This window comes from Chrysochloris asiatica, unplaced genomic scaffold, assembly GCF_000296735.1.
Source record: "Chrysochloris asiatica unplaced genomic scaffold, ChrAsi1.0 scaffold00009, whole genome shotgun sequence".
Taxonomy (NCBI): domain Eukaryota; kingdom Metazoa; phylum Chordata; class Mammalia; order Afrosoricida; family Chrysochloridae; genus Chrysochloris; species Chrysochloris asiatica.
The window spans coordinates 16,726,433-16,739,679 of record NW_006408527.1 but is presented as its reverse complement, the minus strand read 5'-3'; the positions used below and the strand labels follow the sequence as shown (position 1 = coordinate 16,739,679).

Here is a 13,247-nt window from a genome sequence, read left to right as displayed (position 1 = left end):
CTGAACAAGGTTTTTATTGTGAATTGAGTGGTAGTTTGCATAGAAGAACATCAGTTTTACACTCATCATTTCATTGCAATGATTACAACCTTCTCCGTGCATATCATTCAACAATATTTGTTTCTACTCCCTCTTTTTTTTTTTTTTGGTGAGGGGGTGTAGACAAAAACACTCAGGAATATATAATTTAAACAACCAAAGGGCATATTCTGGAAGCCTGCCTCCTAGCTGCCAACACACAGCCTTTCTCTTTCCATGAGTCTACCTTAACAGTTGTGACAATCGCAATTAGTTATGATAGCAGTTACTCACTATTGAATCATAAGAATCTTATTCCCATCTCCTTTCACCAAATCCATCTAGACAAGATGAAAACTATTCATTCAGTGGGAATTCTGCCTTCCCCCTCCACACATACACACACTCTGAAACTAAATTCCCTCTTGAAAACTTATAAGCCAGTCACTTCGTGCCTTTATAGCCCCTCACATTTTAGGTAGCCAATGTCTAAGTTGCTCATCCCTGTCAGCCCTGTGTATAGAGGGGATATGTTTGATCCTTGGTGTGAAGACTCCTTCCCTCTCAGTATTTTGAGCTACTGCATCCATAAATATAGGTCAAGTTCATCAAATTGTAGTAATTTACACTTGTTTCCTTTATCAAATTTCTTTATCTTCCTCTAGGCAAGTTCTGATCATCAAGCTATTGAAGCTAGGTCAAATGGTTACTATCTGCAAGTTTGGGTGTAGTTGCGCATCTCCCCTCACTTCATATCAGCTGGATGCTTCACTCTTGGCTATAGCCTCCAGAGACTACTTTTTAGCCAGACAATAGGCCATAAAGTGACCAGTAACACCCATAAGGAATGTGCTCCTCAGAATAATAAGCCAAGGAACGGCAGGATTTGCCCAAAAACAAAATTTCAGAAGTCTGGAAGTGGGCAGGAAAGATAGCAAGTGGAAACAGGAAACCCAGGAAGTAAGTGGGAAGAGTGTTGTTTCCTTGAGGAGATTGCAGCTAATGTCATGAAACAAAATGTTATGTATAAATTGTTGAATGGAAAATGGCTTGCTCTGTACACTTTCACTCCAACCGCAATAGATGTTCTAAAATAAATTAAAATGCTACTTAGCATAAATTTAATAGAAAGATAAAATCAAAGTCCCATAATAGTAGCCAGGCACTGCCTAGTTCTTCTGGGATTAGGGTGAAGGATGCCTTTATTCATGTAGGCAATTAGACATGCATTCTAGTTCTTCCACAGATTCCTGACCCTCTTCTTCCTATGCTGCTCCAGGCAGGTAAGTTTTTGAAGTAGATTTGACAGGACTTGACCTTGGCCTAAGTGTAGAAGGTAAGGGAATAACGGATTGAGAACTACAGGGCTTGATCAACAAGATAGATGAGATGTTACTGATTGGTTATGAGGAAGAATAGGCTTGGTGGAGGATATTAAAAGCTCTGTTTTGACCATGTTAAATTGGTCATTCAGTGACTATATTAAAGGGACAGTTTTATATTTGAGTCTGAAATTCTGGGCACAGGTTATGGCTGATGGGATAGATTTGAGACTATCTCGCATAGATATATTTGAAACCAGGGAGTTGGACTTAGCAAGACATGTAGGTAATAAAAGGTCCACTCCAATATTTAGAAACTGATGAGAGGAGGAAGAAAAAACAAAGAAAATATATTATACTGGGACCATAGATATGTCCAGTGCTTTTATATGAACAAAGACTTGCATGTTGCCTCTACATTGTAAAGAGAATGTGTTTTGTGGCTGCTTCGTCTCTGAGAGCTTTGAGGTAATCTGCTGAACTGCAAAGTCGGTGGTTCGTGCTCACCGGCTACTCCTTGAAAACCCTATACATGGATGCTATGAGTCGGAACCAACTTGACGGCACTTAACAACAACAACCCTGTGTGAGAGCAGGATGCCTTTCTGGATAAGGACCCTGAGTTTCGCCAGGAGAACACCTCCCACCTAAGACATCTCACAGCATAGGGACTCAGGGCTGGTGAAGGCGAGTAAAGGATGAGGGTCAGGCCACTGACTTTTTCTCCCACCCCAGTGACTCTGTGGCAGTCTCTTCCTTTCCTTCCTTTCCACAGTCTCATCTGTCAAGCAGAGAGGGGTGGTGGCCTGATTCCATGTAATCTCTTACACACCTTGTATTGCTCTACTCTGATTTTATCTAGTTGTTTCTAGAAACACATGCACTCACGCAGCAGGTTTTGCCTCAACACTCTATTTACTGTGGGCTTTCAAAGAAGAGCCTTGTCTCCTGAGGTAGTAAGGAAACCAAAAAAAAAACAAAAAAAACCCAACAACTTGGTTCCATCAAGTCTATTCCAATTCATAACGACCCTATGTTGTTGTTGAGTCCGTTCCAGTTCACAGCAACCCTGTATAGGGTTTCTAAGGAGCTACCAGTGGGTTTGAACCACCAACCTTGCAGTTAGTAGTCCAGTGTTTTCCCTACAGTGCCACACCAAAACTCCTATGGTGCAGGGTAGAACTATCCCCATGGGGTTTCCAAGGTTATAATCTTTATAGAAGAAGAGTGCTAGGTCTTTCTTCTGTGGGGCAGCTGGTGAGTTTGAGGCACTAACCTTTTGGCTAGTGGTTGAGCACTTTAACCATTGTACCACCAAGATTTCTATATTAGAGCAGTACACACAATAAGGAGTTCTGGTAGCACAGTGGTTACGAATCGGGCTGCAAACTACAAGGTCAGCAGTTTGAAACTACCAGCTGTTCCGCAGGAGAAAGATGAGGCTTTCTGCTCCCGTAAAGATTTACAGCCTCGGAAACCCTATACAGGGTTGTTTTGAGTCGGAACCAACTCCACGGCACATAACACCACCACACACACATAAATACTAGGACTGATAATTGTCTAAAGGTTTACACTGCAGAGAGAGCCCCTTCATTATTATGATTCCAGTGTCACCCTTTAGTGGAGCTTTTGTAACTAGAAGAGGGCTCCAGAATGTTCATGAAGAAGTGGAATTAAAAGATAATAGCATTTTTCCACATACTTTTTGAAGCTTCTTCATACTGGTCAAAAACAGAGTTGGGACTTACACATGGGTCTTCTGACTGTGTAATTGTGTTGTCTTGTGTCTCTTCACAGACGTGCTTTGCACAGAAAGTACTCAATGTTGAAATGTAATAAAACATTTTGATGAACTTAGAAATAGGGTTATTTTTCATGATTGACTGATTTTCCTCAGCCCACTACTATGAAATGCCCAGCCCAGGCCCATGTGTAGAAACCAGAGTTTGAATGTGGTGGCCAGGGTGGGCACAAGGAAGAAAGGAGGAAAGTATCATTTGGGAAGCACTGAGTCTCCATTTCTGAAAATCTGGCAACAGATATTGGTGATGGTGATCAACATAATTGATTGTTGTTGTTAAGTGCCGTCGAGTCAGTTCTGACTCATAGCGACCCTGTATAGGGTGTCCAAGAAGCAGCTAGTGGGTTTGAACTAACGACTCTGTGGTTCACAGCCCAGTACTGATCCTACAGCGCCCCACCAGGAGTCTTCATTATACACATGGAAAATGTTAAACTGCAACGATTGTGTTATCTATAAGTTTGTAACAATACAAGCATGAAAAGAAGAAAGAAATGGGGTATTTTTCTAAAAAGTACGTGACAGAGACCCACAACAGTTTTCCTGGTAGAGGACACAGCTTAGTTGTATGAGCCACAGGCGGGAATATGAGTCACCACAAGGGTCCTTCAGACCACCACAGAGATCCCCAACCACGGACTGGAATCTGTCCGCGGGCTTCTGGCCGAATCTGGAGTGAGATTTCCTTGAATCCCCAGAAGGTTGGGGATTCAGTCACCATCATGTCTCTCCTCCTACTCAAAGGCTTCCTCTCCGGTAGTTTTGGCCCCGTTTACACAGTGGTTACTAATTGGGCTGCTAATCTCACAGTAAACAGTTCAAAACTACCAGCTGTTCCCCAGGAGAATGATGAGGCTTTCTACTCCCGTAAAGATTTAAAGCCTCGGAAACCCTATGCAGGGTCGCTATGAGTCGGATCCGACTCTACGGCACATAACAACAACAACAACACAGAACTTTTAGAGGCAGAGCAGGTGGAATTCCCCGTGGCTGCAGAGAAGACCCTGGGGACAGGTAGTATTCACTCACCAAATGCATAGGGAATGGGTGTGCTACGCTATTTGCATACAGTTAGGTAGGCGCTTACGTTCTCTGGGTTTCCTTTCGGGAAACAAGGATAGGAGGGTTGCAGTTCTCATTTGTACCACAGGGTGGCGCATTGGTTACGCAGCTCCGTCTGGGGATTCACCGAACTCTGCAAATCAGGGCACCTGCAAACGTGTAGGTCTTTGACTCCTGACTTGCCCTTCTTCCTAATGGATGTTCAGCTTTTCCCAATCTCAAATTTGCATCTCTGCTGTGACAGGTCGGCATGATGGTGACATTCCTGGTGCTTCTCATTTTCTCCTACGACGTCATCTTCCTGTTTGTGGGCACAGCGAGTCTGGGGCTGTTCCTCAGTAGCACCTTTCCCAGCATGCTAGCCTACACAGAGGACACTCTCCAGTACAAAGGTGAGTGTAGGGGCTGTGAGCAGAGATGTTATCCTATAGGCTGAGTGCTACTCCCTCCCTTCATTCGAGGAATATTCTAGGCAAGCACCGTCTGTCAGCTGAAATAGCCCCCTCTTCAGAGAAACGGATGCCCCACTCCTGGGATTGGTTCCCAAACGGGCCCTATTCTGACCCACATGGCTCCCCCGACCCCACTCAAAATCATATGTGTATCAACATGAACATGGACCACAGGGTCATCTGAAGCAAGTACTCTTTTTCCGGGTTCCTTTTTACCACAGTAACGTCTAATGACTTACTTACTGCTGGCATTTGGTGTATCATGTATGTGCTGGAAATGCCAAATTCAAAAGAAATATCAAGTTGTATAGGAAACATGATGGCACAGGCAAGATGCTCTGTCATTTAATTCTCAGTAGTCATACCTCCTTGCCTTGTTGTTGTTGGCAATGTTGTTCAAAGCATCCAGGGTTAAAACAGTGGCTGCACACCTGGTCTGCAGTGTGACACGGCTCCTTCAATGTCACAAACCTCTAATTCTTGCCACCAACCCCCCTCCACACTCTCTGGCCTTTCAAGTGCATGTAATAAAGATCTTTTTTATGAATTAATTAAAATTAATTATGTCTTGAACATTTAACATTACCTTTAGAAGTATCTAGAGATGCTCTGGTGGAGGTAGTTATGTATAGGGTTTCCGAGGCTGCAAATATTTACAGGAGCAGAAAACTTCATCTTTATCCCACAGAACAGCTAGTAGTTTTGAACTGCTGACCTTAAGGGTAGCAGCCAGACTCGTGACCACTATGCTAACAGAGCTCCTTAGAGATGCCCTAGAGTGTTGGAAAAGCAGCATTAAGATGAGAGTTAATGCTTAGAGAAGTGGGGGAGATGGAGTAAGTAGGGGCTCAGCCTGTCAGTTATCCACAGTAATGAGCAAGAAAGAGAACCTGAGTCCTTGAAATCTATGGCTAACCCCCAGGGAATGTCAGCACATAACAGCAGCAGCAGCCATAAAGAAAGAATCCAATATTTTCTACAATGAATGTACAGATTTTGTCTTGTTTTCAAAAGGGAAATTTTAATTATAATAGTACACAGTTGACCCTTGAACCATGCGGGAGCTGGGGTGCTGACTTTGCACGTAGTCAAAATTCCATATATAATTTACAGCTGACCTGCGAACATGGGTTTGAACTGCTCAGGCCCATTTAACTGTGGGTATCTTTCCTGTTGCTGCTATGGTACGCTCAGGGCTTGCAACTCCCCACTTCAAACACCATGGGACACTAATCATCACCTGCTCACCTGGGTACTTGGAACACCTGAGCTCCCGTCAGTACACACCCAAAACCAAATCCACTGCTATCGAGTTGATTCCAACTCATAGCAAAATAATATAGAGTTTCCGAGGCTGTAAATCTTTACGGGAGCAGGAAGCCTCATCTTTCTCTCATGGAGCTACTGGTGGGTTTGAACTGCCAACTTTGCAGTGCTTATTCCACAGTGCCATTCTTAGTGTTATTGTGTTGCTATCTGCTTAAAACACTTTGGGATGCTAATCTGCGATTACTCACATGAATACTCGAAACACTTAAGCTCACCTCAGTAGCAACAGGGAAAACAAAAACAGCCCATGTAGAAGTGGGCCCACACCATTCAAGGGTCAACTGTATTCTCACTGAAAAGGCCTTCAACAATACAAGCAACTAGAGCCATAAGTCAAAATAGCCAAAAATCATACGGTTAGCAGTTTGGTTTGTTCTTCTTAGATCCTTTTTGGGCATAAAAATGTGTACAATAAAACCTGACTTTTCTAAGGTGGAAAAGTCAAATAAAATACCAGATACCTTCAAAATATTTGTGGAAAATTTGAATGAAGAGATAATGGAATTTTTTCATGAACTTTTTGAAGCCCCCTCATGTTTCCCACTGAAACAAGTGATCGAAAAGAGGTAACGCCGTACCTTGTACAAGGCAGCAAATTTGTGAGACATGGAAAAACTAGGCAGTCCCAATGAGCTTCAGCTCTCACTGGTTGTATATTTAAATCTAGATGAGATGTAGATATGACATCTAAATACTATACACTATTGAATGTTGGTCATTTAGGAGAAAAAAAGCATTCATTCATGTGGTAGAAAGTGAGTTTCCTTTCAGTTCCTCTGAGTCGGAGTACTTATTACCCATAATTTGAAGTTGTTGTTAAGTGCCTTCAAGTTGGTTCCAGCTCAGAGACCCTGTATAGAGTTTCCAATGAACAGCTGGTGAGTTTGAATCACTGACTTTGAGATCCAGTGCTTATCCTACAGTGCCACACTGGGACTCCCATGATCTGAAGAATACCCCCAAATCAGGGCCTGGCCTATCAAAATTTGGTTGGATTATGACTCTAAAGAAGTATCGGCCTTGATTGATGAGAAACAAGGGAAGAAGATGCCACCTGCAGCCATCATGGTCCAGCCTTCCTTCTGCACTAAGCACTTGGTGCTGAGTACCCTGGGACATGCTCAAGGAAGCCCCATCTCTCTGCGACCTATCCTAAGTATAGAACAGATACCAGCATGTTCACTCTGCTCACAAGGGTGCAACGACGCTCAGAATCCTTCATCGCACCTCAGTCTAAAAGCCTCAAGGTTGGAAACGGAATAACATGGTCTCATGCATATATAACAGTACGAGGGGGCTTCAAAAAGTTCATTCATGGGAAAATGGAATGAAAAGATCATGGAATTTTCCCACAAGTCTCTTGAAGCCCCCTCATGTATCCCACAAACATTTATATGATCAACACATGTTAAATACAGCAACACCTGTGAGAGCCAACCAGGCTGCCTAGTTTTTTTTGCAAGTTTTCTGCTTTAGACAGGGTACCCGTCTTACTACTTTCCTCTCACTCTTTGTTAATGTGAATAATTTGAGTGTTTTCTTCTCTAACAGCTTCGGCCTTACAGAGGTGCCAACTTTTGCAGGTGTTACTATATTAGCTACAATAACAAGAAGTGAGGTGATTCATTCTGTCTCTCTGTCATCCTTCAAATCTGTCCTCTTTTCACTGGTCACTGTCCCTGTCTTTCTGGTCATTTACCTGCCTGGACTATTTTAATAACACTCTGCCTTCAGCCTTACCTCCACGTGACCTAGTGCTTCGTTCTCCTTGGCTTAGCAGCGTGCCTGACTCGCAGGTGCTCAGCATTATGTTAACTTTTATTATTTGTCTGTGTCTCCTCGGTGTTTAGCAAAGTCCCTGGTGTGCAAACGACCCTCAAAGTATTTTTGAGTAAATAAATGGAGTAGACAAGTGAGGGCTACTGGAATTCAGAGATGGGAGTAGGCAGTGTTGAATCTAGAGGTAGCTTCATGGGGGAGATGGGATGTGAGCTGGCCCAGTTTCTGGAAGGACAGAGGAAAAGGAAGGCATTCCTTGGTGGGTGAGGTGCAGTATGGGTAGTGAACAGTAGGGGCCCAGAAGACTGAGAGAGCTAGAAGGAACTGAAACCCAGAGTAGAAGAGGCTGATGATTGTTTTATCAACACACAGAGTGTCTATTCCATGTTGGCCGCTGTGCTAACTAGCTCTGGGACACACCATAAGCCTAAATTCCAGGTCCCATCTTTCTCTCATGGCCTTTAGTTTAGGGACCAGCAAAGGAGAATACTGAAAGAAATCTCAAAAAACAAGGTAAAAACAAAAACAGTTTGCCATCAAGTTGACACAAGTGTCAGAGTAAAACTGTGTTCCGTAAGGTTTCCATAAGGTTTTCATGGCTGAGTTTTTAGGAGTAGACAGCCAGACCTTTCTCCCAAGCACCTCTGGGTAGACTCCAAACTGCAACATTTCTATTAGCAGCCAAGCACATTTTCCCTGTTGGCACTGCTCAGAGACTCCTAAACTAAGACCTAAGAGGTAGACAGGAGTTTGCCAGACAGAGAGTAGGAGGAGGAATGTTCAGGAGGGACTGAATGCCTGTACCAACACTGGCGGTAGGTGAATATGCAGGTCTAGGTGGCAGCTCATTGTGACTCGGTGATTGTGAGCAGGCAGTGTGAACTATCAACAGGGGCGAAAGCTGAATGTAAAGGGCCCTCAGACCACATGAAATCATGTGACTTTATCCAAAGGCAGCGTTACAGGATGTAAACACAGCGCCAGCCGGGTTTGGAGCGAGCAGGGAGTGCCAGCATTATGCGAATAAGACGTTTATGTATTGTGTGTCACTGACTGTAGCTCCCTGTGAAGGAGGACGATGCCCATTAGACAGAGAAGGAAACCACGGCCTAAAAATGTTAGAGAACTTGCATAAGGGACTGGAACCCATGTCTGACTCATGCTTAGCCTCTGAGTCCATGTGGTCAGGCTCACCAGAGGCTTGTGGCCCATCATCAGTGCAATCTCACAGCAGCTGGGACACTGTCTACAGCAGAGTGCTCTCCTGCCCAGGCCCTTCTCTTGACAGAATTGGGGCATATTTGTGGAAATATAGGTGTTAGTCAGATTGGGAAGGGCCTGAATGCTTGGCTTGGCAACTTGGAATTTTCCCTGAAGTAATTGTGAGGAGCTGAAGATTTCAGAACAAGGCAGAGCCATGACAGTGTGACCTAAGCATCCCTGATACAAAGTTAAGGGCTACAGGCCTAGAAATCATGGTCATCCAAAGTAGTCCTCCAAGGTTTCCCAGAAACAGCCTGGATATGACTACTAACTCTGTCCCTTTACTTGCTTCTACCAAACTAAACCCTTGTCTTTCTACTAGGCTGTGCCACTACAGTGCTGGTGACAGGAGCAGGAATCGGCGAGATGGTGCTCCAGCTGCTGGTTGGTTCGGTATGTGGGAAACTCTCAGTGGGTAGCAATTGGGAGCACATTTTAGAGCAGGTGGGAGGGTTTCCCAGAGAGCAAGCGGTGGGACCCACAGTGCCTGTGACCATTTCAGAGGCAGCCTAGCTGCCATACGTGGGACCTGGAAAAACGAGGGGATGTGTTGTCAAGTCCAAAGCAAACACGAGCCTGTCTGGGAGTGGGGCCAGAGGGGCTTGTGGGCACACTGTTAGGCTCTTAGAGCCCGAGAAGGATTTCAGCTGCAGTTGGGATTCTCTTCCCACCCTTCTCAGCCCACCACTCCCTACCCTACCTGTCAGAGTCTTTGGCCACCCTGCTTTCCTACCCAACTCCTGCCTGGGTCAAGGTGTAGCTCTCCCCAGTTCTTGTCAAACATACCCATGTTTCATCAGCTCACAACAGTGGAGTTTTTGTGGCCCATCAGTGCCATCTCACAGCAGCTAGGCCACTGCATTTAATTTTTAAAAGCTGATATTAATCAGTTTCCTGGTGAACAGATGAAATATGGCTATGTTTGAAATAGAGATGGAATCCCTGGGTGATGCAAATGGTAATGCACTCTGAAAGGATAGTGGATCAAAGCCACCAAAAGGTACCTTGGAAGAAAGGCCAGGCAATCCATTTCTGAAAAATCAGCCACCAAGAACCCTATGGAGCGTAATTCTACTCTGACCCACAGGGGTTGTCACAGTCAGCTCAGCAGCAGCTGGTTTAGACTGTAGCTGCTAGTCTTTTTACAGCAGAAGACACTAAAACTCAGATACGCTAAACATTGCTAGGAACTGACAAAGGTGATGTTCCAACCTAGATCTTGCCGTCTCCAAAACTCCCTAACCACCACCTGAATCTCCTTTCTTCCTCTCTTGCCCCACCAAGGGTGCAAAACTACATCTTATGATGTCCTCCCTATCGAAATGGTGTGATATCTGAGATTTGCTTCAACATAACCAAGTGCAGGGAGGAAGTGAAGGGACTCAGATGAAATTGTTGCCAATTGTTAAAGAGGGGTGACAGATCTGTGGGAATTCTATATACTACTTTGGCATATGATTGAAATTTTCCGTAATAAAAAAGCTAAAGTGAGTGTGTGTGTTTATCCTTTGCAAAGGTGTGGTTAGCCCTCTAAGACTGAACCACAAAGGGAACATGTGAGCAGGCATGTCAGCTTGCTGACGACCACATTGGTCTATTGGTGAATGGAAGAGGGGGAAAGGCAGCAATGAAGAAATGGGCTGAGTTCAACACACGATCCATTGACTCCCGTTGTCCTGGAGATGAGACAGAGAAGAGGAAGGGCTGGTTGGTCCAAAGTGTGGTGAGACCTGGGGACACCTGAGCCCATGGACAAGGACTTAGGCATAGAAGGCTAGAGCTGAGAGTAAAGCATCCAGCTGATATGAAGTGAGGGGAGATGCACAAGAACACCCAAACTTGCAGATAGTACCCATTTTACCTAGCCTTGATGGCTTGATAATCAGAACTCAATTAAAGGAAGATAAGAGAAAAAAGCAATTTTTGATAAAGGAAACATGGGTAAATTGCTACAATTTTGACTTATAGATCAAAATTTGACCTATACTCATGGAGATAGTAACTCTAAATACCAACAGAGAGTGAAGGAGTCTTCACATCAAGTATCCATTGCTATCCCCTCTGTACACAGGATAGATAGGGACAGGCAATTTAGACATTGGCTACCTAAAATGAGGGGGCAATAAAGGCACGAAGTGACTAGCTTTCAAGGTTTCAAGAGGGGAGTTTAGTGTAAGAGTGTGTGGGGGAAGGTAAGAGTCCCCACTGAATAGTTTTCATCTTGTCCAGATAGGTCTGGTGAAGAGATGGGGATAAGATCCTTATGATTCAATAGTAATAGTTATCATGACTAATTATGACTGTTACAATTGTAAAGACAAAAGTTTTCTAACAAAAATGGGAGAGTAGGAAATATCACTGTCCAGAAACAAAGGACCCTAGGACCATTAAGGGAGATGAACACAAGTGGAATGTGGGACCTTATCCAGAGAAGCAGTGACACCAGAGATGGAGGCAGACATGGGGATATGGAGAAAGGGAGCAGCTGAAGACCCTATAGATTCATGGGAAGAGAGGGACTGAGTGCTGGTGGCCAGGAGGCAGACTTGCAGAATGTACCCTGTCGTGGTGTAAATTATTATATATGCCTGAGTGTTTAAAACAAAAAAAGAACTAAAGTGAATAGAGGGAAATACTGTTATCTGATGGTACATGGAGGGGAGTATAATCATTGTGATGAAACAAGGTATATGATTTGTTGAATGTAAAACTAATGATCTTCCCTGTAAACTTTCACTCAATTCACAATAAAAACTTAAAAACCAAATCAACCCCACTTCCATCAAGTTGATTCTAACTAACCCTCTAGGCCAGAGCAGAACAGCTCCTTAGGATTTCTGAGACTGCATATTTTTACAGGGGCAGACAGCCCAATGAGCAGCTGGTGGGTTTGAACCACTGACCTTGTGATTACCAGACCTACGATTAACACACATTGCCATGAGGGCTCCTTTTGTGAACATAGACAAACACCTACTATGGAGTCCTGGTGTGGCTCTGTGGGTTAATGCGCTGGACTGCAAAGTCAGTTTAAACTGTAAGATTGGTAGTTCAAGCTCACCAGCTGCTCCTCAGAAACCCTATACAGGGTCGCTATGAGTCGGAACCTACTCGACAGCACTTCACAACAATATGGCTGGTATTTCAATGATGATATGGAGTGTTTCAGAAGACTCTAAAACACTGAACTGGAAAGGACTGTAAGGGGGTCACTAGGTTCAAGCCTGGCCTTAAAGCAGGATTTCAGCCTCCTCCAGAAACAAATCCTTGAAACAAAGCCAAGACTTCCCTCCTACTCACATTTCTCTCTCACTGGTGTGATAGGCCTTAACTTGACTGGAAAGCCTGCCAAGGGCCCCAATAGGCAACTTCCTCCAATACATCTTCCGTGTGAGGTTTTAACGCCCTGTCTCTCTGTGTTTTCCCCTTTGGCAGATAATCCAGGATCAGGGCAGCTATAGTTTCCTGGTCTGTGGCGTGATCTTTGGTTGCTTGGCTTTTGCCTTCTACATCTTGCTCCTATTTTTCCACAGGATGCACCCTGGACTCTCATCAGGTAAGGGAAGAATCCGTTGCTACACAAGAGGAGGAAAACAGGCAGCAGGAGGTGGGAAATGCTATGGATCTTAGCACACCACAAATAGTGTTTTGTTCCAAGTAAAATGCAAGGAAATGTTTATTTTTCTACAGCTTCCTTTCCCCCTCTTCCTGCTTTGCCATGCAATTGCTTGTGCTGGGCTTCTCAGGGCAGGTGGGAGTGGAGCTGGCTGACTCCGTTTCTCCACTGGGAGAGAGGCATGGTTGGAAAGTGGGCTCCCTGGACCCACCACGCCATGGAACCTTGGGCCAAGACTGTCCAGTTGCTTAGGGCACTAAGAGAAATGGCTGGAACTCTGCCCAGTGGCCTAACTGGCCATCTCTTTGCAGTTCAGGATTTTGATTCTAGTTCAAATCTCTTTTTCAAAATGAAATCCTTCAGGCCAAGTGACAGAGAAAAGCTCCTTTGGGGCATAGACACCTAAGCATAGTCTGTCTCCTGGGGATCCCAGGTAGGGGGAGTCCCAAAGCTATTTTCACAGTTCTGAGCCTCGCCTGCCCTTCTGCCCTGAGCTGTGTCAGCAGTATATCTGGCCAGCTCTTCAGAGAACATGCCCTAACAGAGGTCCTCTCTATAAAAGGCAAAACAATCACAAGAAGATGGAAGGAGCTGGCATCCAC

The 13,247-nt window shown here is 44.5% G+C and overlaps 1 protein-coding gene across 1 annotated transcript in view; it reads left to right on the top strand.

Moving 5' to 3' along the window:
- MFSD4 (major facilitator superfamily domain containing 4) overlaps positions 1–12,585 on the top strand; it is a 60,020-nt gene extending 47,435 nt beyond the window's left edge. The window contains exons 7-8 of the mRNA XM_006834081.1: positions 4,451–4,598; positions 12,465–12,585. Of these exons, the coding sequence (XP_006834144.1) occupies positions 4,451–4,598; positions 12,465–12,490 (174 nt within the window). The 3' untranslated portion in view covers positions 12,491–12,585. The remainder of the gene's footprint in view (positions 1–4,450; positions 4,599–12,464) is intronic.
- The last annotated feature ends 662 nt before the right edge of the window (positions 12,586–13,247 follow it).